Source organism: Staurois parvus, unplaced genomic scaffold (genome assembly GCF_062004578.1).
Source record: "Staurois parvus isolate SC_StPar_1 unplaced genomic scaffold, SC_StPar_1.0 ptg001302l, whole genome shotgun sequence".
Taxonomy (NCBI): Eukaryota; Metazoa; Chordata; class Amphibia; order Anura; family Ranidae; genus Staurois; species Staurois parvus.
The window spans coordinates 11,130,629-11,158,237 of NW_028319098.1; the positions used below are offsets into that span (position 1 = coordinate 11,130,629).

General features: G+C 42.1%; 1 protein-coding gene across 1 annotated transcript in view; it reads right to left on the bottom strand.

Annotated features, from left to right (window-relative positions):
- The window catches only part of KCNB2 (potassium voltage-gated channel subfamily B member 2), a 317,344-nt gene that overhangs the window by 282,289 nt on the left and 7,446 nt on the right, over positions 1–27,609 (bottom strand). Inside the window, exon 2 of the mRNA XM_089661042.1 lies at positions 1,640–2,333. Coding sequence (XP_089517168.1) covers positions 1,640–2,218 — 579 coding nt within the window. The 5' untranslated portion in view covers positions 2,219–2,333. The remainder of the gene's footprint in view (positions 1–1,639; positions 2,334–27,609) is intronic.

Genomic DNA, 27,609 nt, shown 5'->3' on the forward strand with positions numbered 1-27,609 from the left:
TTACAGAATGAGCTAGCATGGTAACAATCTTCTATGCTTGCTCATACATAGTGACTTTCTTAAAAAAATAATTAAACTACTTCAACTGACTCACAATATAGGGCTATTCAGTTATTTACCTCCCTCAGTTCGAGGGCTGTGTAAAGTCTGAGTGTGGCTCTGAAAGCAGTCCAGAAAGGTGTTGTCATAAATATTTAGTTATTTGCTCTGGTAGGCCAAAAGACCTTTCACTGAAGTGCTGGCTTAGACCTGTAACACCAACATATGCCAATGATTCCCGTATCATGGAAAGTTCGGAAGTTGATAACCTTTAAGAATTTAGAGTACATACAAACACAGTTTTAGCTATAAAACAGAAAAAATACGAGCGCTGGATAAACAATCAGAGAGCGGCTAGCATGAAAGGCAAATACCAGGAGCCTCAAAATATCATATTTAATATCATATCTTCCCCTTCTTTTATATACCCTGGGGGATGATATACCCATCGTGAGTCCTTTCAACCTAATAAGGTTATCTTTTAAAATATTATTACTTCATCCCTTGGATGATTGATCCTGTCCAGGAGCCAGCTTACATGTCCTGGTATTTTCCCTGTCTACACACTGCATTTCCTTCCATCATCTGCAATGTGCTCCAGTAAAATGGCCGCCGTCCGCACGCATCGCGCATGCGCGAACCGTCCGCGATGACGTGACACGGCGGGACTGCGCATGCGCGGCATACGCTATTTAAGTAAAGTTATTACAGGAGGCACACTCCCTTTGATAACGTGCCATCGCACGAAACGCGTTAGGAAGGTGCCTTATACCCTGTGACGTCACACCGCATGGCCCCTGTGGACGGCCGGTGGCCATTTTGGAATTCCCTGCTACCAGCTGCTCACTACACATGTGAGTAAGATTTTCAGCTATTTGTTTATTTTTCTGCTGTGGATAATAAAGTACTACACTATCAGAATCTTCTGTTGTCTTGGCTCGTTACTTCCGAGCCCCCCCTCCTTCAAGGCTTATTGGGATGATCTGGTGGCCACATCAGGATTGGTTAGACTCCCCCCGGTGGCGAGACGACTACACGTCCTCTGATATCTGGTGTCCCTGAGTTGGCGATGTTTGCCCAGCTGATGCAGGCTAGATGACCACTCTGTGGTCCAGTTCCAGTTTGCAGTAGCTGGAAGACCAGGAGTTGGTTAACACTCAAATGCGCATTAAGATTGCGCTCTCTGGTTAGTGCAATCTACACTTATTTCTGTGGGAGGAATACGGTCACAGAAGTCACTTATTGTGTCACCTTTTTTTCCTGAAATTCTATATATTATGCACCGCAAGAACACTCTTGTTGAAAGATTTTTATTCACCATCATTACTATTCCTGGACTTTTTAGTTAATTTCCAAGATATATTTTAGTATTAAGTGGTGTTCACTTTACTAGTTATTACATGCACCAAATAACTATTTGCATGCATCATTGTACGTATTAGCGCTGCATGGTTGTTTGATATACAGTTTTAGCTATGCTGCTGGCTGCAAGGGTTGATTTTCAAAACTTTATGCCCCACTTCTAGTATAGTAGATATGTTTCGACCTGAGGATGGACAAAACATCACAAAATACTATTAATTTAGATAATGCATATTACCTTTGCAGCTACTGATGAATTTGGCTTTTCCAGTAAGTCCCAGAGCTTTTTCCGTTTATCTGGGCAGCATGTATTATCAAACTCTTCCCCCTCCCTCTCTCTTAGGGTCTCAGCTTCTCTTCTTAGCTCCTCATTCATCTGTTCTTTCTTTTGGTGATATCTGGCCTGACAGCATGATTCCAAATAGATTTCATCAATCCCCCAGTAATCAAGCTCCTGGCCAAATGACAATGCACACATCTCCTCCATCATGTGCAATTTCCCCGTCCTATAGAAATTTAATATAGAAGTAAAAGCTCCTGGATGGCGGTCAAAAAAATACTCATTCTCATTGAGGTTATAGTCATCACAGACTTCCAGGAGAGCTTCATGAGTGTTGCAGTCTCTCAATTTTCCTAATCTAGTCCTTGGTAGGCGGTCTAAAGTCCTCCATAACACCTCATGATTTAGGCCTCCTACATTGATTTTCACTCTACGGGAACATGCTTTGCTTCTGATTATCTCCACAGGTTCTGGTGGAAGAGAAAGCGTCGATCTTGAAGACTTTCGGTTGAGCCCAGGCGGAGCTTTTTCTGCCATGTTGTGTAAAACACAGAACTTAGTCAAACTTCTTGAAATAAATAATCATGGGAGGTATTGATGAATTTTCATAAGCCACAGGAAGATTTTCAGCAAGATCGTGACCCACTTCAATCTGTAATATACAGAAATTCAGATTAATCTGACAATACATCATGTGAACGAACCAAAAAAAGAATAGTTTACCTATTGGACATTGTACATTGTATGTAAAGATTTTAAAAAATATGAAAAATGGTTGCAGGCATCCCTGCTCATTCACAATTTTAACAAAACCATGGTTCTTGTACACACTTATGATCCATTGACCTTGGAAATAAATTTATGTTTAGCACTTCTTGGATTAGCAGAATCCAAGAAGACAGAAAATGGTTGCAGGCATCCCTGCTCATTCAGAATTTTAACAAAACCATGGTTCTTGTACACACTTATGATCCATTGCCCTTGGAAATAAATTTATGTTTAGCACTTCTTGGATTAGCAGAATGGAACCTGCTAATGGATTGCACTTGATTGTCTATGACTTTCGAATCCTGTGTAACTCACTTGACTATATATATAGATATATATTTATATATAGTATGCAATATATATATATATATATATATATATATATATACACACACACAATACACACTCACAAACAATAGTGGATAGCAATTATACTTATTAACAAGAAACCACACAAGAAATATCTTTAACAGATGAAAAGTGAAATCTTATTGGTTGCTGTGGGTGCCATGTCATCATTGCAATTTGCACAGCCTTATTAAATAAGTCCTTGTGTACACATTTATATGATCGATGGCCATCACTACCTAAAGCAATAGCAATGGAGCTCCGACAGTTTCAGTGGTTCAGATTTCTCTTCACAAACAGCCCTGGACTAGACAGAAATGCAGATTATGCCCAACATATTAAAGATCAAGATATAAAATACACAAATGAATGCCGTTCTACTTTTGTACATATATTTTTTTAAATTTATTTTTTAAATGCAAGCACTGCAGTCTCTGCGCAGCAGAACCCAGACTACGGTGGGGGTATGTTATGTGTTAATAAGTGTATGCTGATAGGAGGAGAAAGCAGAGCAGCAGAGGGGTGATCTCACCGGTCTGCTTTTTTTCCTATAATTCTCCACTTATAGGTCAGGGGCAGAGAGAAGACCTTTGAATGCTACTAAATTGATGTAGAGAAAAAAACAGGTCTCTTGCCCTGCCAGACAGGGCCGTGCTCTGTGGAAAGGAGGTGCAAATCACAGGACTAGATGAGAAGAAATACAAATCCCTTGGCAGGGGATATGTATTTCATCTGTGTAGTTAGTGGTTTCCTTGGAGTTGAACTTTAGGGTCCATGAACTCTAGGAACAGAAAAAAATGCCAGAACCTCTGTCAGAAAAAGCAGCAAATGCTCATAGTGGCCGTATTACACAGGAGTTTAGGAGAGTTTATGGGCATTTGCATTTACAAGCATTTTTTTCCAGACATTCCCCTCTGTTCAATTTCCACTATAATCAATGTATACCTGAAAACACTGAATGCTCCTAAATGCTGAATTTATGCGCATTTAGGTGCATTCATCCATGTTTCTGAGCATTCAGCGTTTTTTTTTCTGCCTGAAAACTCCTCTCAAAAATGCACTTGTGATGTTTTTTTTCTGCCTCTAAACTCTCCTCTTGAAATATACTTCTAATCACCCTAATGTACATGGACACATAGGATAACACTGAGACGCTTCTACAGGCAGGAGAAAAAAAAAGCAAAACTCCCGTATAAGCATTTTATAAGCCCATTGTGCATGGTCCCTTAAAGTGGTTCCAAACTCAGAACATTTTTTTCATTGATGCATTCCCTGCATTAAGGAAAAAAACACCCTACTACCTGTTCTACCCCCCATCGCTAAACACTTACCTGACTCCTCTCACAATCTACCACTGATTGCACCACCATTCATTCTCCTCACTTCCTGGTCTCACAGGAGACCCTGAGATCAGCGGGAGCCATAGACCCCTATGAGGAGGGAGTATAGGCATGGCTTGCCAGCACTGTGTGGGTCTATGGATACACACAGATTGGCTCGGGAGCGCACACACACTGGTGCCCCCTTAGCAATTGGTTTGCTGAGGAGGCTGACTTTTTGGACAGCACCAGTGGGGACTGCCAAAGAGCAGGTACGGGACCGTGCACAGAGCAGGTAAGTATAAAAATTTGTTTTTTGCATTTTAGGACAGAAAATGCTCCTTTAATATCACTTTAAGCTAGACTTGCAGTATGGCTCATTACTGTCTACATTGTACTTCATTGTAGTATGGATCATATCTATCTGCTAGGTTGTGAACATGTATTGTTAGTATTTGACAAAAATGCATTGGGATGCTTGTTACTATTAGAACAAGATTACACTGAATGTAATTATGCTGATAACAGAAGAGGAACATAACAGTGTTCTTTGATTCTTCATGATATTTCTGATTGCTTTAATTAAGTAATACATCTTTGTTGCCATTTCTATTATTTTTTTAAACACAAATGTGTTGCTTAAAAAGCAGTTTAATAATAAATAAAGAATAAGCACAGCTTTAGAATGAGTTATCCTGAATGCATGTGCTTGTGGTTATCTAAATAACTAAAAACTATCATAATGGATTTTTTAAAAATGACCTCCTGACATTCTCATCTATCTGCAGCGGTTGGTGATTATGTCTGTTTGCATGACATCAGCTAAGCCAATATTCAGGAGAATACAGCCTCTAATAAATAACTAGTTCCATCAAAGAGAAATAATAAGCTGAAACAATAGTCATGAGACAAACCTTTTATTTAGTGGCATACTATATAATATTAATATAATAGTCATGTATCCTGTAACATCGATGAGTTATGATGCTTGTGCTGGAGTGGAAAGATGGTTTGCTGTGGATTGGAAGACAATGATAATGAGTATTGGTTCGTTTTGGAAAATGATGGCTTGCAGTATTTTCTAGGGAAAAATTATCTTTTAAATGGCCTTCTGTTATATTTAGCAAACACTTCAAAAACCTAATATCCTTTTCCCACTGGTGAATGCATATAAGAGGCAGCAGAGCAGATGTGTCCTAACACCCAGCTGCTGCACATATACGTCCACGGGGGTCTGAGATTCTGTGCTGGAACTTCCCAGCACACTGACCAAGCTGTCTCTAACAGCTCGCAGTTTCCTTTTGTCATTGGGAGCCAGCAGGACAGGCTCCCAATCATATGATCACCGTGAGAGCCAATTGCATCAAGCACCATCACCTTCTGGAGTTAACACCCACTGAAATACCTCCAGGAGGTGGCAGTAAGAGGATATGTACCACTCAACAGAGCCAACCAATTAGAGGTTTACATTCTTATTTTAACTAGCCCTGGGAGTTTTTTCAGTTGCAATGTAGCACACTGGCAGCAAAGTGGCTAGCACTTCTACTTAGCAGTACTAGGGTCGTCAGTATGAAGCCTAACCACGGCACTACCTGCTTGGAGTCTGCATGTTCTACCTATGCTTGCATTTCCTCAAGGTACTCCGGTTTCCTTCCACACTCCAAAGGCATGCTGGTAGGTTAACTGGCCCTAGTATGTGCATGTATGAATGTGAGGTAGGGACTTTAGATTGTAAGCTCTTCGAGGGCAGGGACTGATGCCAATGTACTATATATATGTAAAGTGCTACGTAAATTGATGGAGCTATATAAGTACATGAACTAAATTTCTAGTTTGTATGCATAAAGTTATATACATAGACGGCACTGCATATATAGACTTTGTCCTTCATTGTTTAGCACTGTTAACTCACATCACTGGGGTCCTGTTTTAAATGGTCACCAGGTATCCTATCTGCATGAAGTTGCTCCCTGCATTTTGGTAGGTTACCCTGGTGTATTGCACTGTTGGAAGCTAAAAGTGGGTCTAAACCCAAAGTAGATAATATTCAGAATCCTATAGCAGTGTTTACAATTAACAGTTGCCATGTTGTAATAAACTACTGTTTTCGCTTTAGTTATTTATTGAATCTCTGCAGCCCTTTTAAAGCCACCTCTTGTGTACATGTACTCTCTCCAGTGTTGGTTGCACATTCATGCTTTGGACCAACTTTCTGAGTGTGAGAATGATGGAATATGCCTGCTTAATGTGTCTTGGCACCACCACTTGTAGTCTCAATCAGGGGAATGGGTGACAGGGCAACAACACATGAGCACAGTTGGGAGGCAGTTGTTACCCCCTTTACAGGGGTGGCCTGAACAAGGACCTTCATGGTAGGATTGCCAGGTAATAAAAACTGATTATTTGAAACTATAGAGTGTATTTTTTAAATTACATCTTGCTTGAAGAAGGGGTACACCCAGAAAGCTTGTCCTGAAAAACTGTATGTTAGTGCAAATAAAAATAAAGTATCACGGACAATACTCAATAGTTTCTGAAATGACATCAACATTTAATATGAGATTTTGGGGTTAGTTTTAAATGTACTTGAAGCAATCCTTTCCCTGAAACAAAATCAGACCTTTGTTTCCAGCATAAAAGTTAATTCCTCAAGAACATACTTTGAATCCTTCTACAGACTTTTTGTCCACATGAGAACCGCTTCTCTACTCATACAATTCAATCGCAAAGCAAAAGCAACTTGAAGCAAGTCTATGCAGCTTTGGAAGTCAAAAGAAGATCAACAGCAGGATGTAAGTACAAAACATTACTACTCCTATAAACACTACTTTCCTTTTATAGGAGAACTATGGCCTCTCAAAAAAAGTATGTCCTGCAGCACTTAATCATATGTGCACCTGCACTTACAGTTGTCTCTTAATCCACGTGCAAAGTCCCACAAATATCTGTTGATTCTGCCAGTGAAGTCCATCTATTGTAGCTTTCTGTGATTCTGTGATCATTGATGCCACACTGATCCTATATTCATAGCAGAGTTGTCACCTTCATGTAGGCTGTGCCTGCCTGTACTACAGTGCGAGGACATGTTGCAGGGGGAGTGTCTATCAGCATTGTCACTGCGGATTCAAAAGCCTGTAGATTGTCAATCATCACCTGACCAAAACTAGTCTTTCCCACTACTTCTGGATTGTTGTTGAAATCCTCCCACTGTGAGCTTCAGTGCCTGGGTGGGAGAGTGCTTGAGACACAAATAAAGAATGATTTGGTTCAGTTAGGGAAGGTAAGGGAAATTATTTGTTTACTTTTTGAGGCTTGTGCATTAGTAACTGAATTTGGGACTCTTTTAGACTGTTATACAGAAGCCCAGGTGTACTTTATGAGTAATCTGCAATGTCAGAAAAAGAAATATACTCAGAGTTTTTGTCAGCCACAACGTGGCAGAACAGCGTTCCGCCACCTCTGGCAGTCTTTCACTCTCCAAACTGTCATTAAACACAGATGGCGGTAGAGGAAGTTTTTGCTCACTTACTTTACCACTGTCAAGGTCCTACCTTTTCCCTGAGGTTATGTTACTCCATGTGCTGGCGTCCATCTTGGATTCTGCTGTGCATGGTGGGAATCCTTTTTATGCCTTCAGGTCTCTGAGGTCCACCCCCCAGAGGGGCGTGGCAGATGACATATAAGCCTGTGGCCCGCACATGCTCTTTGCACTTGTGTCTTGTGTCTTTGTGTTACTATTACTCTTTTCTGACTCTCATGACTCTCCTGGTATTCTGATTCGGCTTGTGACTTGACTATTCTTTGTATTCTCCTTTGATCTAACCCTCTGTTGCTGAACCCGGCTCGTGACCTGTGATTCCCGTCTGCTGTCCTGTACTGTTTTGTCCTGTTGTTGTTGACCCCGGCCTGTCTGACTACTCTTTTGTCTTTTCCACCAGCTACACGCCATTGGCGGCGGCCATTACCGCAGCTGAGGTGTCTTGGGGGCCGCGACCTGGTTCCTGGCTGCGTCAAGTCCATCCCCACCATCAGGGGCCCTGGTGAAGGGCAGCCTGGGACGTAGACTCCGCGCCCTGAGGGACTTCGGTCTGTGGGTGGTGGTTGTCGTCAGCCAGTGCGTTACATTGTTACCTGTCCGTTCCTTGGCCCCTGCCCTGACAACCACCTTCTGTGTTCTAGCGCCAGGCACACAGTGCATGTACAGGTAGAGCAGGGCATTTGTAGGTGGGCGCCCTGGATCCCGATACTGCTACTGCCACAGGTTTTTGGAATTCCTGTAGTGCTTTGGGAGAATGCTTCTGTCCCTGCCCTCGCCTGTTAGACACGTATCAGAGAGCCAAGTTAAGTCCTCTGAAACTCTTCTTTGGTTCTATTCTGGAGTTCTGATAGGCAGAACTGCACAGTGATAAAAAAAAATCCAACACACACCTAAGAGCACGGTGCTGTCTTTCAGCACTGAAGCTTTTGCAAAGAGGTGAGAGGGCTGTGAAGAGAAGGGGGAGGGAGGTGTGTTTGGGATTTGTAGTGTGTGGTGTGCAGTGGTTGCAGCTAGGTAGTGGGGGGGTTTGTGAATATGTGATAGCTGTGAGAAGGGGGGGGGGTTGTGAATAGGTAATGGATGTGAAGGGAAAGGGTGGGAGATTGTGGAAACTGGGGGAAAGAAGATGGGAGCTGAGGACTGGGAGAGAGAAGAGGGGAGCTGTGGACTGCAGGAGAGAAGAGGGGAGCTGTGGACTAGAGGAGAGAAGAGGAGAGCTGTGGACTGGGGAAGGGAAGAGGGGAGCTGTGGACTGGGAGAGAGAGGAAGGGAGCTGTGGATTGGGAGAGAGAAGTGGGGAGCTGTAGACTGTTGGAGAAAAGATAGTACTGTGGATGGGGAGAGAAGAGGATGCTGTGGACTAGGAGAGAGAAAAGGGGAGCTGTGGACTGGGAGAGAGCAGAAGGAAGTTGTGGAATGAGGGAGAGAAGAGGGGAGCTGTAAACTGGGGGAGAGAAGATGGGAGCTGTAGCCTGTGGGAGAGAAAAGCAGAGATGTAAACTGGTGGAGAGAAAATGGGAGCTGTGGATTGGGGGAGAGAATATGGGAGTTGTGGAGTGGAACAGAGAAGAGTGGAGCTGTGGACTGGGAAAGAGAAGAGTGGAGCTGTGGACTGGGGGAGAGAAGATGGGATATGTAGCCTGTGGGAGAGAAAAGTGGAGCTGTAAACTGGGGGAGAGAAGATGGGAGCTGTAGATTGGGGGAGAGAAGAGGGGAGCTGTGGACTGGGAAAGAAAAGAGTGGAGCTGTGGACTGGGACAGAGAAGAGGGGAGCTGTGGACTGGTAGAGAGAAGAGAAGAGCTGTGGAATGGGGGAAAGAAAAGGGGAACAGTGGAATGGGAAAGAGAGAAGGGAGCTGTGGACTTTTGTAGAAAAAATGGTACTATGGATGGGGAGAGAAGATGGTGCTGTGGACTGGGAGAGAGAAAAGGGGAGCTGTGGACTGGGAGAGAGCAGAAGGAAGTTGTGGACTGGGGGAGAGAAGAGGGGAGCTGTAAACTGGGGGAGAGAAGAAGGGAGCTGTAGCTTGTGGGAGAGAAAAGCGGAGCTGTAAACTGGGGGAGAGAAGATGGGAGCTGTGGATTATGGGAGAGAATATGGGAGCTGTGGACGGGACAGAGAAGAGTTGAGCTGTGGACTGGGAAAGAGAAGAGTGGAGCTGTGGACTGGGACAGAGAAGAGGGGAGATGTGGACTGAGAGAGAGAAGAGAGGAGCTGTGGACTGGGGGAAAGAAAAGGGGAACAGTGAAATGGGAAAGAGAAGAAGGGAGTTGTGGACTGGGGGAGAGAAAAGGGGAGCTTTGGACTGGGGGAGAGAAGAGGGGGAGCTGTGAACTGGGGGAGAGAAGAAGGGAGCTGTGGACTGGAAGAGAGAAAAGGAGAGCTGTGGACTGGGTGAGAGAAAAGGGAAGCTGTAAACTGGAGGAGAAAAGAGGGCAGTTGTAAACTGGGTGAGAAAAAGGGACCTGTGAACTGGGTGAGAAAAGAGGAGTGCGGGCTGGGTGAGAATAGGGGAGCTTTGCACTGGGGGAGAATAGAGGGGAGCTAAGGACCAGTGGTAAAGAGGGGATCTGTGGACTGGGGGAGAAGAGGTTAGCAACAGATGATTTCTTTGGGGAAGGGGGGGGTATGTAAGTACTGTCCCTTTTGCTGATTATTTTCTTTGCCCTATGTGACACACCTCAGCACTGCACAGTGTGTACTCCAGAGCCCTGTGTGTTATGCACTCCTAAGTGCGGTATTCTGTTTGTTATACATTCCTAAACCTTGCACCTTGAGCAATGTGTAGATTCTGCGCTGTTTTACTTCTCTTCCCCGAAGAACTCTGAAGTTGGGGGGAGGGGAGTTAGCTGGGAAAGGTGAGTTCCTGCACCTATTCTATGAGAGAAAAAGGAAGATTCTATTGTATTGATTAGCACAGTCTGTGTTAGCAGTTAAATGACCACTAAACCTAAAATATACCCACAACTAAACCATGTAAAGACATTAATAATAACTACATAACTGTGTTTGTGTTATAGGCTATGCTATGCCAAAAAGTGTGACATAAAACAATATGGATTTATCTGTCATTTGTGACTACTGGAATTTAAACTGTTTTGTATATATGCTGCATTTTGTAAGATTTTTTTTTAGCTCAAAAGCAACGTATTTGCAATTCAGCATTTTATATTGATTTTCAGGGAAGTATATATAGATGACCAATGAACATCTTCAAACTGAAGTACTGCTAAAAATAGCAATATGTTATTGAATATTTTGATGTACGTACATAAATGTACCTACACCAGACAAAAACTAGATAGAGATCTTTTGGTATTCTATTGTATTATGTTAACTGCCATATTAGGCAAAGGGAGGCAACACACCAAACAGTTATTAGTCTGCTGCAGTAAGTCTCCATCTGGTACACTGAAGGCATTGGGCTGATTTACTAAAACTGGAGAGTGCAAAATCTGGTGCTTTGTGGCAGTTGTGCAGCCTCTAACTTCTCTAAAAAAAACAGAAGGCTGATTGGTTTCTATGCAGAACTGCACCAGATTTTGCACATTTTTTAGTAAATCAACCCCATAGAGTTGCTTGCTTGGCACCTTCAATATTCAACTATGCTGAATTTGAGAACTTGCAGCAGCTCTCTGAATGTGATATAATTACATGTAACCAATTTGGACCACTGTAAGTTTAAAAAATAGATTATGCCTGGATTTTATGGTAGGTCAAAAATTCTATTTTCTTAATTATTTATTAAGGGGCACAGTGCCAGAAGGAAATCTGGGACAATCAAAATGCTAACAAACCCACAAAAAAACCCCAACAAGTTGAAAAACAGGGGGCAACAAGCTCCTGAAACATCTTAGGCTTCTTAGACTTGAAACTGGCATCAGATGAAGTCTGAACATCCACCTGGTAGAATTTAGAGAATGTATAAACAACAGTCAAGGAGGCAACCATGCAAATCTAGGAAACAGTTGCCTGATATTGAAAAGCCCACTGAGTTAGTAGAGTTTGCCTTGACAGGAAAAAGGTGGAACCCTATACTAAGCTAGTAGAGTTTGCCTTGACAGGAAAAAGGTGGAACCCTATACTGAGCTAGTAGAGTTTGCCTTGACAGGCAAAAGGTGGAACCCTATACTGAGCTAGTAGAGTTTGCCTTGACAGGAAAAAGGTGGAACCCTATACTGAGCTAGTTGAGTTTGCCTTGACAGGAAAAAGGTGGAACCCTATACTGAGCTAGTAGAGTTTGCCTTGACAGGAAAAAGGTGGAACCCTATACTGAGCTAGTAGAGTTTGCCTTGACAGGAAAAAGGGGGAACCCTATACTGAGCTAGTAGAGTTTGCCTTGACAGGAAAAAGGTGGAACCCTATACTGAGCTAGTTGAGTTTGCCTTGACAGGAAAAAGGTGGAACCCTATACTGAGCTAGTTGAGTTTGCCTTGACAGGAAAAAGGTGGAACCCTATACTAAGCTAGTAGAGTTTGCCTTGACAGGAAAAAGGTGGAACCCTATACTGAGCTAGTAGAGTTTGCCTTGACAGGAAAAAGGTGGAACCCTATACTGAGCTAGTAGCATTTGCTTTGACAAGAAATTGTGAAACCCAATACTGAGTTAGCAGAGTTTGCCTTCCTTGACAGTAAAAGTTGGAACCTTATTATTAAACCTATAGGCTTGAATCACAAGCTTCCTTAATCACATATAAATGGTGGAAGGAGAGCAGGGGTGGACTGTCCATTTGGAAACTCAGGCACTGCCCGGGGCCCGGGGTCAGATGGGGGCCCTATGAGATGGTACCTTTTTCATAGGCTTTTTTGAGTTTGGACAAGGACACAGGGGCCCCATGATCCCCTATTCCCCGGGGGCCCCATGAGTTGTCAGTCCGCCACTGAAGGAGAGACAGCTTTTCCATTGTGCAGAGCTTCAGGAAAGAGGAAAAGAGAATAAGTCAGTCCAAAAGAAGATATAGTGGAAAGGAAAACTCAAACAACTTGCATCACATCCAAACAAGGGAGGAAATTTCCACTTGGAATGTATCAGAGCAGGACAGAGATATTTAAGTACGATCAACAACCCAAGCACAATGCAGGTCAAGCTTAACTCCACTTTGCATTTATAATGGTATCATCAGACAAGGCTCTTATTTCATATACATTTGTAGCTCTTTTGTGCCTTCATGTGTATGAGATCTAAACTAAAGCTAGTTATAATTGTTTTCTACTGAGAGAACTCACCACTTCTTGGCAACTTCCCCATGTGCAGCACATTACCCGTCAGTTAACAATTGAGCTAACTGTCAACCAGGGGTTAAATCAATGAACAGCATGAGATTAAAATCAACAGTTGAGTTTAGCCCTTAAGACTTTTGAAGTATCCCTATGTCCAAGGAGAAATACAAAAAAATCTGACATCTGCCATGGGGCTATATCTCCATCTGGCAAGAGTTATCTATACTTAAAGGATAAGTGCTTGTTTAGTTAAAATATAAATCAATATTGACCTATCCCACACAGCCTCTGCAGCAATAACTAAATAAGGAACATTACCTGTATTCTGCAGAAAATCCTTAAAGTGTTACTAAACTCAAAACAGTAAAATCAGTCTGTATATGCAGAAAGGTATGCTTGTTATACTCACAGTGGAACCTAAGGGGTTAATCCTCTGCATTGTGTAAAAATGCTGTTTGACCCTCACTGCTCTGATCCTCCCCTTCTTCCAGTGTCCACCTCTTATCTCCTGATAAGACATATCATCTGGAGTCACTCTCCACATGCTCAGTTTGGTGTGTATTGCCAGAGATATTTTTTTTTCTTGGGAGAGTGCATGTGATCAGCACAGGGCCAATCAGCACTGTCCAGACAGAGGTCAGGGTTTCTGCATCCTCCTAGTGCATAATGAAAAAAAAAAAACTACAAGCTTTAACATGTGCTTGGCTGGACACTGATAGAAGTCACAAAACCACTCTAACTGCTGAAGAGAAAAGGAATTTAGCAGTTTATATTACTAAAATAATTGCATTTCCATGTTCTGTGTACTGTGGGAGACTAGATATAGTGAATGCAGGGTCCTAGGTTTAGTAACACTTTAAATTATAAGGCAACTTTCTTTTATTTTTTTTTCGATAGGGTGAAGAGGGATTAGAATGCTGGTCAGTTTTGATTGCTGTCTATGCCCCCGTTAAGGAGATTCACCCTATCCATTTGTCCTATTTACCATTATAACTGAAAGTAAAAGAAAATCCCACATTTTCGGTTGCCCCCAGAAAAGTACTAAAGGGGTAATCTTCCAATGGGAAAACTAGTTCTGTTTCTTTGCAGGGATTTCCTCTCGCTTCCTGTTTGGCTGTGGTCAAGGATGTGAAAAGAAATCTCCCCAATGGTGCACAGATGGTGAAAAAAAATCTGACAGGGGTCATAACCCTCTGTTACTCTCTCCAAAATGAAAACAAAAGTTTTTCCTATAGTTCCACTTTAATGCACTGCCCTGCACAATGTTCTCCAGCTTCGGTGCTCTGTAGGTCTAATTAGAGTTAGGAGCCTATGCTAAAGATAGTCAGTTCTGGATTCTGGATCATTGAAGATAAATGGTGCTTCTGCCCAGACCCATCTTGAGCTCATTGTGTACAACTGTCTCCAATGAAAGCTATTAAAGGATAAATTCACTTTAAAAAAAAATGCATATGAGGACTCCTACAGACTGTCAGTGTAAGCTGTTTGCTCGTACACTGTATGGGCAGGCAGTTTCACACTGACAGGAGGAATCAATGAACTACCACAGCGCTCAACAGCACCACGATAGTTAATTGAGAACTACAAGCTGTTGTCTGCAAAGGCTGTTGGTACTTGTAGAGTTCACATTGACAGGACTCTGTGAAGGAATGACGCGGCTGAGCAGGCAGAGCCTCACTTTTTAAAAAAATTGTGACAGCGAGCATATTAACGTATTACGAAAGGTAAACTTATCCTTTTAAAAACCATGATGTAAGCCAGCCTTTCTCAACCAAGGTGCCCAGGCACCCTGGGGTGCCTTGAGGTTTCTTCTGGGGTGCCTTGGCAAAATGTCTAAAAGTTACATAAAACTTGTATACAAGCCAGTGGGTGGAAGAAGCCTGACCTTTAGGTACACAAAGCCAAAGGTTTTCATTGTGCACCATTACGACCTTCTAGCCGCCGGCGTCCTGAATACCAATTACATCATCAGTTGATAAGGAGGATGTCGGTTGCCTGCACAGCATTCTTGTGTGACCCTGCCCTGCCCCTCTTTGTCAGTGCTGGGGTCACAATAGCTCAGTGATGGAGAAAAACTGAAACACTGTAATACTAGTGCCTCAGGACTGTCCATAATTTTAAAAAAGGTGCCTCGGGACTGTCCATAACTTCAAAAGGTGCCTCTGGAGTGTCCATAATTTTAGAGGGTACCTCGGGACTGTCCATAACTTTAAAGGGTGCCTCGGGACTGTCCACAATTTTAGAGGGTGCCTCGGGTCGGTCCATATTTTTAAAGGGTGCCTCGGGACTGTCCATAATTTTAAAAGGTGCCTCGGGACTGTCCATAATTTTAGAGGGTGCCTCAGGACTCTCCATAACTTTAAAAGGTGCCTCGGGACTGTCCATAGTTTTAGAGGGTGCCTCGGGACTGTCCATAATTTTAGAGGGTGCCTCGGGACTGTCCATAATTTTAAAGGGTGCCTCGGGACTGTCCATAATTTTAGAGGGTGCCTCGGGACTGTCCATAATTTTAAAGGGTGCCTCGGGACTGTCCATAATTTTAGAGGGTGCCTCCGGACTGTCCATAATTTTAGAGGGTGCCTCCGGACTGTCCATAATTTTAGAGGGTGCCTCGGGACTGTCCATAATTTTAAAGGGTGCCTCGGAACTGTCCATAATTTTAGAGGGTGCCTCCGGACTGCCCATAATTTTAGAGGGTGCCTACGGACTGTCCATAATTTTAGAGGGTGCATTAACTGTAAAAAGGTTGATAAACACTGATGTAAGCTAAAGAATGCCTGTTGTAAACACATCAATCCTTGTATCTATTACTCATATAGTAACAAGTTATGTAAACAGGTATAAAAGATACATATTATTAAACTTCCACATTTATAAAATAAAATCCCTAAAGGAGATCTATGGTCACAACATATATTTTCATTTTATAATATCAGCATTGTAATAGCAATACAAACAATTGTTATTTTTGACAATCTATATATACTTATTCCTTGAGTTCTGCCTGTCTGCCAGCCATCATTTTCCACAACTTCCTGGACTCCCAGCATGCTTTGCAGCTTTTCCTCTACTGTTCACTTTCAATTTCTAAGGAATACATATCTCACGGTACCTTGCTGTCTGCAAACAATGATTCCAGTACTGACTCCGCCTCCTGAAACTCCTCCTCTCAGCACCCCTGGAGTTCAGAAGGCAGGCTCTGTGAAATGTGTGACACAGTGGTGCCTACCCACAGGGAATAGTGAATACATGTCACAGAATTCAAAAAAGTAAATGTGTGGGCATTTTCACAAAGTAAGTTTATGAACATCCAGGAGTAGGCTAGAAATAATTAAAATGTGGAATAAATATAATTTGAAATTGTAACCATGCATAAGCTTTAAATGTATGTTTAAATGCAAGCAGTATACTGTAAGGACCTGAAATTGATTTATCAGACTCTTGCAGTAACTGTAGGTAAACTCTAGACTGGGGGAGGGACTATGAGCCAATGAATTGCACTGCAGTACAAGGTGCATGCTGACAGGAGGAGAGAGATAAATGACAAAGAAAAAAATATCACCAGTCTGCCGCTTTTCTTTTCACTATCCATACATTTAATTTAAAAAGATTATTTTGATGCTTTGCTTTAGAACTTCAGAACTGATAAAAAATAGTTTAGATAGGAATAGACACATTTGAACAAGGCAAAAAATTGAGCAAAAAAAAAATCACTGAAACCTTCGTAGTGCTACCCCCAAAGGAGCTGCTGTAATTTAACTACTTTTTCTCAAAACTAGTGCAGCAGCAGCCAGGCACACAACAACAGTTCATTCACTCTTGGCTTAGTAATCAGTCTAGGTAATGTCTTTTTAGGATTTGTATTGCCAAAGAACTTGGATGGGCTGTAGGATGATATGGGATACTCCAGATTCACTGAATATTCACAGGACACTTCACTTTACTAAGCATCCCTGAACAGTCTCTATGCAGGAACAATTACAGATGACAGAACTGAGTCCTATTTAGAAGCTATCCCAGTGAGGACTACCACTGACCTATCTACCCAATGGAAACAGCACATAATAACTAGGACCCTAAGCTCAGGTTTGTGCTCACAATGTCATAGGGCCACTGGATGCCTCCTTCCAGTATCCACTGGACAATGCTCACAATGCCACAGGACAGTCAGACTCCTGTTAACTTCCATCAGGCACTTTTCAGTGAGCTCTACAGATCAGGTGCTTAACCTCTTCATGGCGGCCAAACGTCTGGGCCTAGACGCCGAGCAGCCGCACATTTGCATTCTATTAAAAAAAACATGTGCTCTGAGTGCATGCCCTGTGCGATCCCAGCACACATGTCCCGTACTCACGGAAACGTACCAATCTCCTGTTTCGATCGGGACCTTTCTCGATCATTTGACCGTCGTGACGGTGTGTCATGTCGGTCACATGACCCTAAACCCTACCCCGCCTCCTGGCTGCTGAAACCCTTAAAGGGTTGGGAGGCACCGGCGTCAAGGGGTTAAATGAGGGTTCCCTTACTTAGCTTTGATTTTTTAGAAGAAGGCCTCCAAACTATGCCACAGCTGGGAACTCAATGAACATGCAGTAAACTCCAGCAGTCTGCCCACAGGGGCAGAGCCCCTCAGGCTGGGAACTACTTCTGAAGGGTTAGACCCATGTCTACAACAGGGCTACTCTAGGCTTCAGACTATTTATGAGCTCTTCATTCATCTACTGGGCACAGTAGGGACTGGCTGTAGCACAATAGATATTCACGCTGCCCATTTGCCTTACTCAACCTCCTATGTTTCAGAATTCTCCAGAAGTCAGGGCTGAGCAATGAGACCTACAGCCTGTGAGACCCACAACAGCCAAGAGAAACAAACAGCTGCTCCAATGATAACAGAATAGCCAAAAATAACGAAATGTACCTAACATCCTATGAGGATGCTAGGCTATCTAGGAGGGTGCTAAACCTTTTTACTTCCAATTTTACCTAAATAGCCTTGCTAATGGCACCACAGCAAATAAACAGAGTAATTGCAGCATGCATTAGACGGGGACCAGATGTCTACATGAAAATCCCAAACTGAATTAAGCAGATCTTAGTTATATTACACATACACCGAACACACCATAAACTAATGTTACCAAGAAAGAACAGATTAGGAGTGCAGTAAAACAAACTTCAACGTGTTCTATTTACACAGGGATTTTAATTACTCAGGAATCTGTTTTTTTGCTTTGAGATGTTATATATTTCACAAGCATTTTCATCATAATATTTAATACTCTTCTCCATTCTGTACTCTAACTGGAACATCAGCAGCGCTAATTACCTGTTTGTATATATTTCTGACTGAATTACGTTTGTGCTGTCTCTTCCTAACAGCATCCTGGAATGGCGCACTTTACCGCTAATGACTAAACCTTTGACTAAAAGCAATTGTATCCTTGGATGGCAAGAGTCAAGTGTTAATTTTCACTGTATACTTTTTAATCATCATGTGTTCCCTGTACAAGTGGCTAGCATCTACAGAGTATCCAAAAAACATTTGTGAACAGATACAAGATGGTCCCAGTACAAACTTAAAAGCCCAAATTATGTAAATAGATTCAAGTTGTCTTTTTAGAAATACTAAGGGAAAGCCTTGAGACTGAAGTCTGAACAGATTATAAACTCGTTAGTGTATCATCGTGCATTTCTTCTGACAGTTGATCAATTCTTGGCAGGCATGACTTTTAGTAAATTAATGTACACAAGTAGATTTCGAGCTGAACTGAGATAATAATGATGCAACCCCCTTGTCTTGCCTTGCTAGCCTTGTTCTGCACTGCTCTGTATCCTCTCAGAGGTTCTTGGATTCACTTTCTAGTGGTTCTAAGGCATTAAGGGTTTTTTTCCCTTATGCTTTCTCTGCATTAAGAAAAAAAACATTCTGTTCCACAGGATTCCCCCTTCCCCCCCTCCATACCCACCTGAGCCCAATCTCAATCCAGCTCTGTGCCAGAGAGCAGGGGCTCTCTCCACTCTCTCCTTCCTTACAGGGTAGATTCAAATTGTGAATCTGCGAAAAGGGAGCAGGGGGTGGAAGTTGGGTCAGGACCAAGCCTTGCTATCTGTGTCTATTGACACAGGCAGTGCTGCTCAGGATCAAGTTTGCATAGGTGGCCTCAGAGAAAATGGCTTTCTATGGGGACACTAGCTGAAGAGGAGGAGCCAGGAGTGCCGTCGGGGAAACCCAGAAGAGGAGGATCAGGGCTGCTCTGTGCAAAACCATTGCACAGAGCAGGTAAGTATGACATGTTTATTATTTTAAAATGATTAAACTTATTGAAATTAAAGCTTCATAGTCACTTTAAATACGAGCAAAAGTATGCCCATTCCAGAATGTACACATTTGGGAATTTTACAGTGTTAAAGAAGTGTCTTTGCGGACATGTGTGCAAGAGAATAATGTAAAGAATATGACAGCTGGAAGTGTGTGCATAAGAATGTGAAAGGTATGACAGCAAGCAGTATGCATGGGGGAGGATCATGTCGCATATTTCAGTAGGCAGCATGTACAGGGGAGGAGTGCACAAGGTATGATGGTTGGCATGCATGCAGAAGAGTAGTGTGGAGGGATATGATAACTGGCACCAGGTACAAGGCAGAAATGCAGAGGGTACGGCAACTGGCAGAATTTTCAACTCTTCTGGGAAGGCAGTAAACTGGCAGACTGCCTTCTCAGAAGAGTTTAAGCTGTTATAGCTGCAAAGGGTGGGCCAACTCAAAATTGAACTCTATGGATTAAGACTGGGATGCTATTAAAGTTCATGCACGTGTAAAGGCAGGTGCCCCAATACTTTTGGCAATATAGTGGTATGTCAGTGTGCCTAGGCACTCAGTTTGAGATCTAAGGTACTGCTGCATCTGACTTCTAGTCTCAGGAGATCTGGAACAAGATTTTGTGCTGTCACTACTGTGCTTTTCATTGCTGAGGGCTCTGACATGAGGAAGCAAAACCCTGCTTCTAACAAGATGGCCACCTCCACACAGAGGAACACTGCATGTGTCATGAGACATGATAACTCAGTAGTGGGAAAAAAAATCAGCTGTAGGGAGACCGCAATCTTGGGACTAGTCTTTTACCCTCCTCCTTTTTTTTTCTTTAGTCACAGCTTCAAGAGTACAGTTCCTGTTGCACTTATGTTTCAGATTGGTACTTGAGTGGTTAATGCACAAACCATTGGGCCAGTGTAAAAACCTGCCCACACAGAGGGGAGAGGAGTCATGGGGTTGGGGGGGGATGGGGGTGTGGGGACCGGTGCATAGTAACATGCTACATGTTATACCCTAAATACGGGTGTCTTATGTAACATGTTGCAAAAGGCGAATGTAGCCTTTAAAGTTTGCCAGGGGCAAACTGAGCATTTAAAGAAAAAATGCCTAAGCAAAAGTTATCAGGAAATGGAGCTCAATGCAAATAGTTAATCACACAGCTCAAATGCATAGACATATACTGCTTTACCTGTTAAGGAATTTGTAATCTTGGCCAGCAATTCTTTTGATACATTTTTCTTTCACACTATAGAACAGCCATTCTGAACTAGGGCTCCTCCAGAGATTACTGGGATTCAATGATTTGTGGTTGAATGACCACCCATCTGATGATGCCTGCACATTTCCACAGCCAGCAGTAAATGGCAGAGCAAACACCATAACACTTTTTAGCTGTCTGTAAGGGTGGCATTCTGACCACCACTGTGAGGGCTGCATACTTCCTACTGACCACCAAAGTAAGAGCCATTTTTCCCATTAACTCCAGATGAACTGGTTTTAGTAAGGGTTCCCCAAGCCCGAAAATTATTTGAAGGGTTCATCTGGGGTAATAAGTTTGAGAAAGACTGCTATAGAAAGACTTGCTACTTCAAGACTTGGCTTTACTGTTTTCTAGGTCAACACTCTTCCAATGGAAAAGAGGTTAAGATGCTACTAAAAGAGGCATATGGCCAAAGCCATAATTTGCTCTCCTCTGACCCAGAGTCAAGTAGTAGTGGGCTATTAGCTGACACCACAGAACCCCTCCAGGCTCAACAATATATTTGGGATCCATGCAGCTGCCTTGAAGCCAGCTGTGCCCACTCCCTCACCAGCTCGGCGCTTCAGTGACTGCTGGAAAGAAGCATTGACTGACAGTCACCTCTCTCTGCTCAGAGCTCACTGAAAACTCAGCCATCAGCGGTCATGTGATTGCTCAGTTCTCAGACCTACAGCTGGTGGGGGACAGCTGCAGCATCAGTGCAATGCTGCAGCATGCAGGTGAGTATGAATGTTTGTTTGTTTTTAACCACAAACTTCTCCTTATCCATTGAGGTGAATTTACTAAAGGCAAATAGATGATGTACTTTGCAAGTGCAGCTGCACTCATTTTCCCCAGGGCTTAGTAAATGTGGTAAAGCTCTGCTAATTTTCATCATCCAATGAATGTTTTAATTTTCCTTGCACCTGACTGGGTATTCTTTACAAAGTGAAGCTTTATCATATTACAACTACTAAGGAAAATTAGTCCAACTGCTTTTGCAAAGTGCACAGTCTATTTACCTTTAGTAAATCAACCTCAATGAGTAGGCTGGAGATGGAGAGTTTACACAGGAAAATGCACTGCTGAACTATGAAGGTGAATTTCTTAATAAGGCTGTCACATGTCTGGCTAGGCAGTGTGGAAAAATGTGTGCAAACTATAACCGGTTGCAGAATTAAAAATTTCATCTATCTATCTATCTATCTATCTATCTATCGTATCACAGTGTATTTACACTATATTGCCAAAAGCATTGGGACACCCCTCCAAATCATTAGATTCGGGTGTTCCAATCCCCTCCATGGCCACAGGTGTATAAAATCAACTAGGCATGCAGACTGCTTCTACAGACATTTTTGAGAGAATGGGTCGCTCTCAGGAGCTCAGTGAATTCAAGCGTGGTACCGTGATAGGTTGCCACCTGTGCAATAAGTCAATCTGTGACATTTCCTTGCTGCTAAATATTCCACGGTCAACTGTTAGTGGTGATATAACAAAGTGGAAGCAACTGGGAACAACAGGCCACGTAAAATGACAGAGTGGGGTCAGCGCATGCTGAAGTGCACAGTAGGCAGAAGTCGCCAACTGTCTGCAGAGACAATAGCTAAAGACCTCCAAACTTTGTGTGGCCTTCAGATTAGCACAACAGTGTGTAGAGAGCTTTATGGAATGGGTTTCCATGGCCAAGCAGCTGCATCCAAGCCTTACATCACCAAGTGCGATGCAAAGCGTCAGATGCAGTGGTATAAAGCACGTCGCCACTGGACTCTAGAGCAGTGGATACGTGTTATCTGGAGTAATGAATCATGCTTCTCTGACAGGAAATCCAATGGACATGTCTGCATTTGGTGGTTGCCAGGATAACAGTACTTGCCTGACTGCATTGTGCCAAGTGTAAAGTTTGGTGGAGGGAGATTATGGTGTGGGGTTGTCTTTCAGGGTTTGGGCTTGGCCCCATAGTTCCAGTGAAGGGAACTCTTAAGGCGTCGACATACCAAGACATTTTGGACAATTTCATGCTCCCAACTTTGTGGGATGGCTCCTTCCTGTTCCAACATGACTGCGCACCAGTGCACAAAGCAAGGTCCATAAAGACATGGCTGAGTGAGTTTGGGGTGGAAGACCCCTACCCGACAGAACACCTTTGAGATTAATTAGAGTGGAGACTGCGAGCAAGGCCTTCTCATCCAACATCAGTGCCTGACCTCACAAATGTGCTTCTGGAAGAATGGTCAAACATTCCCATAGACACACTCCTAAACACAGCCTTCCCAGAAGAGTTGAAGCTGTTATAGCTGCAAAGGGTGGGCCAACTCAATATTGAACCGTACAGACTAAGACTGAGATGCCATTAAAGTTCATGTGCATGTAATGGCAGGCGTCCCAATACTTTTGGCCATATAGTGTATATATATATATATATATATATATATATATATATATATATATATATATATATATATATATGTGTGTGTGTGTGTGTGTGTGTGTGTGTGTGTATGTATCGGCTGTGCAATGTAGGACATCACAAATCCCTTTAAATTACCACAGAGGTAAATCAGTAAATTTTTTTGTATAACAACTGTGTATTTAGGTATTATTTAAACTATAAGACAAAATGATCAGTACATCTACAGATGAGGGCAGCTGAACTCATATAGAAATCTCTAATTTTCCTTTAAAAATTGAGCTTAGCATGCTCCCCCTTACCTCCTAGACCCCAGTCATCTTCTAGATCATAATTCAGGTGGTGATTGGGAAATTCTGTTTTGCAATATTAAACATAAGTGCAATAGTACCTATAACAGAAAAAACTCCATCTTGACCCGTTTCAGAATTTTAGAGGAATCAATAGTCAACACAGAAGCTGTAGTACACAACATAGAAAGTCAGCAATCAGGTTTCCACAGCAACAAAAGTGTTAAGACATCCATTTCAGCTATGCACAGTCACTCTATAGCCTCACAGTTGCAGCCTATAGGGGGCGCTGGCACATGTGAAAAGTAAAGTAGGGGGTCTTACACCTTGCACTTCTATGGAAACCTGAATTGTGCATTCTATGGACACCTGTGTGCCTGGTGGCATACAGCACCTTCTGCATTGGAAAGTGAGTATTCTCCTAGATTGTAAGCTCCAAGGAGCAGGGCCCTCGATCCCCTCATGTTTTGCATTGTATTGGTATTGTTCTGTCACATGTTCTGTCCCCCTTTGTAATGTACAGCGCTGAGCAAACTATTGGCGCTTTATAAATACTGTATAATAATAATAATAATAATTCTTCTAAAATGCTAGAGGTGGCAAGGATGGGGCATCAGTATTTGAGGTAGTCTTGCACCTTTAATAACAAAAGCCAAAGAGAGAATTACAAATTCAGATTTGCTTTCTTAATGATCATTTTATGAAGCTCAATTCTGCGTATCAGTGATGGAGAGTAGGAAGAGGTGTTTGGACAGCTCATGGAGTTTAAGGATGAGTCAGGTGCAGACCACAAATAGAAAGGAAATACAGTCTTCAGACTAAAAGAACAATTGAGACACTGGTGAAGCCTGTTTCCACAGAGGTAGAAAGACAACTGATGAAATACTTTTTTCTGTAATTTCTTTTTAAAGATCCCTCCCCTCATTAATTTTGACCTTTTCATTTGTCTCTGAATTGCTGCTCAGTCCAACCTCATTTCTGTCTTAATTAATCATGAAAGGAAAGGCACAGTTGTGCTGTCTTTGTCACATGAGTCACTCTCATGCAACTGTTTTTTTTATACCGAATAGTCACAAAGATATGGCTCCAAATATACAAAGACAACCGAAAAGGTGTGCGGTGATACTGGAGGTAGGCCAAGGTTCTGTCTCTGACATTTCTAAAGTTATTCCTTAAGATACTGATCAGTTTTCAGCACAGAAACTTTGCACTTTCTTGTAAAAAGTAAAAAGAGGAAAGTTTATAGAATGATTAGACCAGCCAATGTAAAACACAACCTGGCATATACTGTATAAAAAGGTTGGCATAGACTGAGCGGACATGGACTTGTCATCTGCCTGCTCTGATCAGCAGGAGATCAATGGACAGATCCCCTGCTGTTCAAAATGAAGTCCATCCCGTGTGAAAGGGGCCTAAGACTCAGATTTGGTTTATATTATGTGGCCATTTTGCTGCACTTTCATTAAAACTGATTTTGTCACTAAAATAAAATTCTGAATTAAAGCTGTCCCTGCAAATAAGAAAGGAAATACTTTATTTTCCCACTGCCTGCCTCTAAACACTTCTCTAATGCAGAGAAATTGTCATCTAAAATACCATGAGAAACCACCACTTCTGGAGGTGTCAGATCCTTCTATGCTCAGTGTTTCCTCCTGCTGACCGCTATGCTATTAGTATATCTTGTATCGATGTAGGGTAAGAGGAAGGAACCACTAAGCCCAGCAGAGGGCTAGGACATTATCACTCCCAGAAGTGCTGGTTTCAGAAGAGATTTCAACTAGATGATTTTAGAGCAGCATGGGTTGTGGGAGAGGAAAGTATTTATTGTCTTCTTTGCAGGGACATCTTTTAACCTCTGGCCTTGTTTAAAACCAATACTTTTATGTTTAGTTTTTGACAGAGTGTGGAAGGCTTGAACAGTGATCTCCAAACTGCGGCCCAGTGGCCAAATGCTTTGCTTGCCTCTATTCAGCCCTTGGAGCACAAATCCTCCCACAGACACCAACAATGGGGCACTGTTCCTCCCACTGATACCAGTGATGGGACACTATTCATCTCACTGAGACCAACGATGGGGCACTATTCCTTCCTCAGTACCATAGATGGGACATTGTTTACTCCCACTGACGCCAGGGCATTTTCTACTCCAACTTGCCACAGTCTGACCCATCTAAAGTCTGAAAGACAGAAAACTGGCCCTTTGTTTGAAAAGTTTGGAGAGCTGGTTTAGAATCCATATCAGGTTTTTACTTCAATCTGGGGCTTCACTATAAAGGCACTGACAAGATTGAAATGTTAAATATTTTTATTATTTTTATTATTAATAATAACAACAACAATAATAATAACATATATGAATTAAAAACTGGCACCTTGTTTAAACGAGTCATTCTTGCCTTTAATTTTCCATGAACATTGTTGGCTCCTGACATTTTTTTAAACCATTTGTAAATTTGAAATGTGCACATAAATTTTAACTGAAATTGAAATGTTAAATAAAAAAAGTAAATTTTTGTTCACAATTAGATAATTGCTATATGTGGAATTAATGGTCACCAATAGCTTCATTTATGTCAACAGCCCATAGCAAACTAGCAACCGTTGCTAATTTTTGTAACTGGATCTTTTTTAGCATTTGTGACTATTACCAACATCATTAACAACCTACACTACAGATACATAGTTAGTCTGGCTGAAAAAAGACAAATGTCCATCCAGTTCAACCATAGAAAAAAAAAAAGGTATAATCCTATACCCACAGTTGTTTCAGAGGAAGGCAAAAAAACCCAGCATAGCATGATCCAATTTGCACCTGCTGTGAAAAAATTCCTTCCTGATCCCCCAAGAGGCAATCGGATATTCCCTGGATCAACTTTACCTATAAATGTTAGTATCCAGTTATTTTCTGTGTATCTAAGAAAGAATCCACACCTTTTTTGAAGCAATCCACTGAGCTGGCCAGAACTAACTCTTGAGGGAGTCTATTCCACATTTTCACAGCTCTCACTGTGAAGAAACCTTTCCATGTTTGGAGATTAAATTTCTTTTCCTTCAGACGTAAAGAGTGCCCCCTTGTCCTCTGTGATGACCTCAGAGTGAATAGCTCTACACCGAGTTCACTATATGAACCACTGATGTATTTATACATGTTGATCATATCCCCCCTTAATCTCCTCTTCTCAAGAGAGAATAAATTTAGTTCCTCTAATCTTTCCTCATAGCTGATCTCCTCCATGCCTCTTATCAGTTTAGTTGCCCTTCTCTGTACTTTCTCAAGTTCCCCAATGTTCTTTTTGTGAATTGGTGCCCAAAACTGAACTGCATATTTCAGATGATGTCTTACTAATGATTTGTACAGGGGTAATATGATATCTCTCTCTCTGGAGTCTATACCTCTTTTAATACAAGAGAGGATTTTGCTCGCTTTAGAAACTGCAGCTTGGCATTGCATGCCATTATTAAGCTTATGATCTACCAGAACCCCCAGATCCTTCTCCACCATTGATTCCCCCAGTTTTACCCCCAATAGTATGTATGATGCATGCATATTCTTAGCCCCCAAGTGCATAACCTTACATTTATCAACATTAAACCTCATTTGCCACATAGTTGCCCAATTAAACAGTGCATTGAGGTCGGCTTTTATGTTGAAGACATCCTGTAAGGACGTTATTCCACTGCACAGTTTGGTGTCATCTGCAAAGACTGAAATGGGATTTTTAATCCCAGACCCTATATCGTTTATAAATATATTAAAAGGTAAGGGTCCCAACACTGACCCTTGGGGTACACCACTGATGACCCCAGACCATTCAGAGTATGAATCATTAACCACTACTCTCTGAATACGATCTTTTAGCCAGTTTTCCAGCCATTTACATACGGATTTTTCAAAGCCCGTAGACTTTACCTTACAAATTAGCCGTGTGTGGGGAACTGTGTCAAATGCTTTTGCAAAATTAAAGTATACCACGTCCACCGCCACCCCTCTGTCCAAGGTTTTGCTCACCCCCTCATAAAAAGAAATCAGATGTGATTGACTTCTGTCTTTCATGAATCAATGCTGTCTGTTGCTGAAAATAATTTTTTCCAGCAAGAATTCATCTATATAGTCTTTTACTAAACTCTCCAGTATCTTCCCAACTATAGAAGTTAAACTAACAGGTCTGTAATTACTTGGTAAAGATTTGCTTTATTCACCTTTATTCTGTCTAAATATTTTTGGATCATATCAATTGTGAGCCAATGTGGATCATCTGGAGCTGTGTCAATGCCATGCCCATTATGGACAAGAGCTCCCCCATGCTTCTTTGTATATACAGAGCTGAAGAAGGTATTAAATAAATTTGGCTTCTCTTTGTCCCCAGTCACCTACTCTAGATTATTTTGTAAAGGGCCTACATGCTCAGACCGAACCTTTTTACTATTAATATATTTGAAGAATTTTTTGGGTTGGTCCTGCTATCATTTGTTCGTGTTCAAT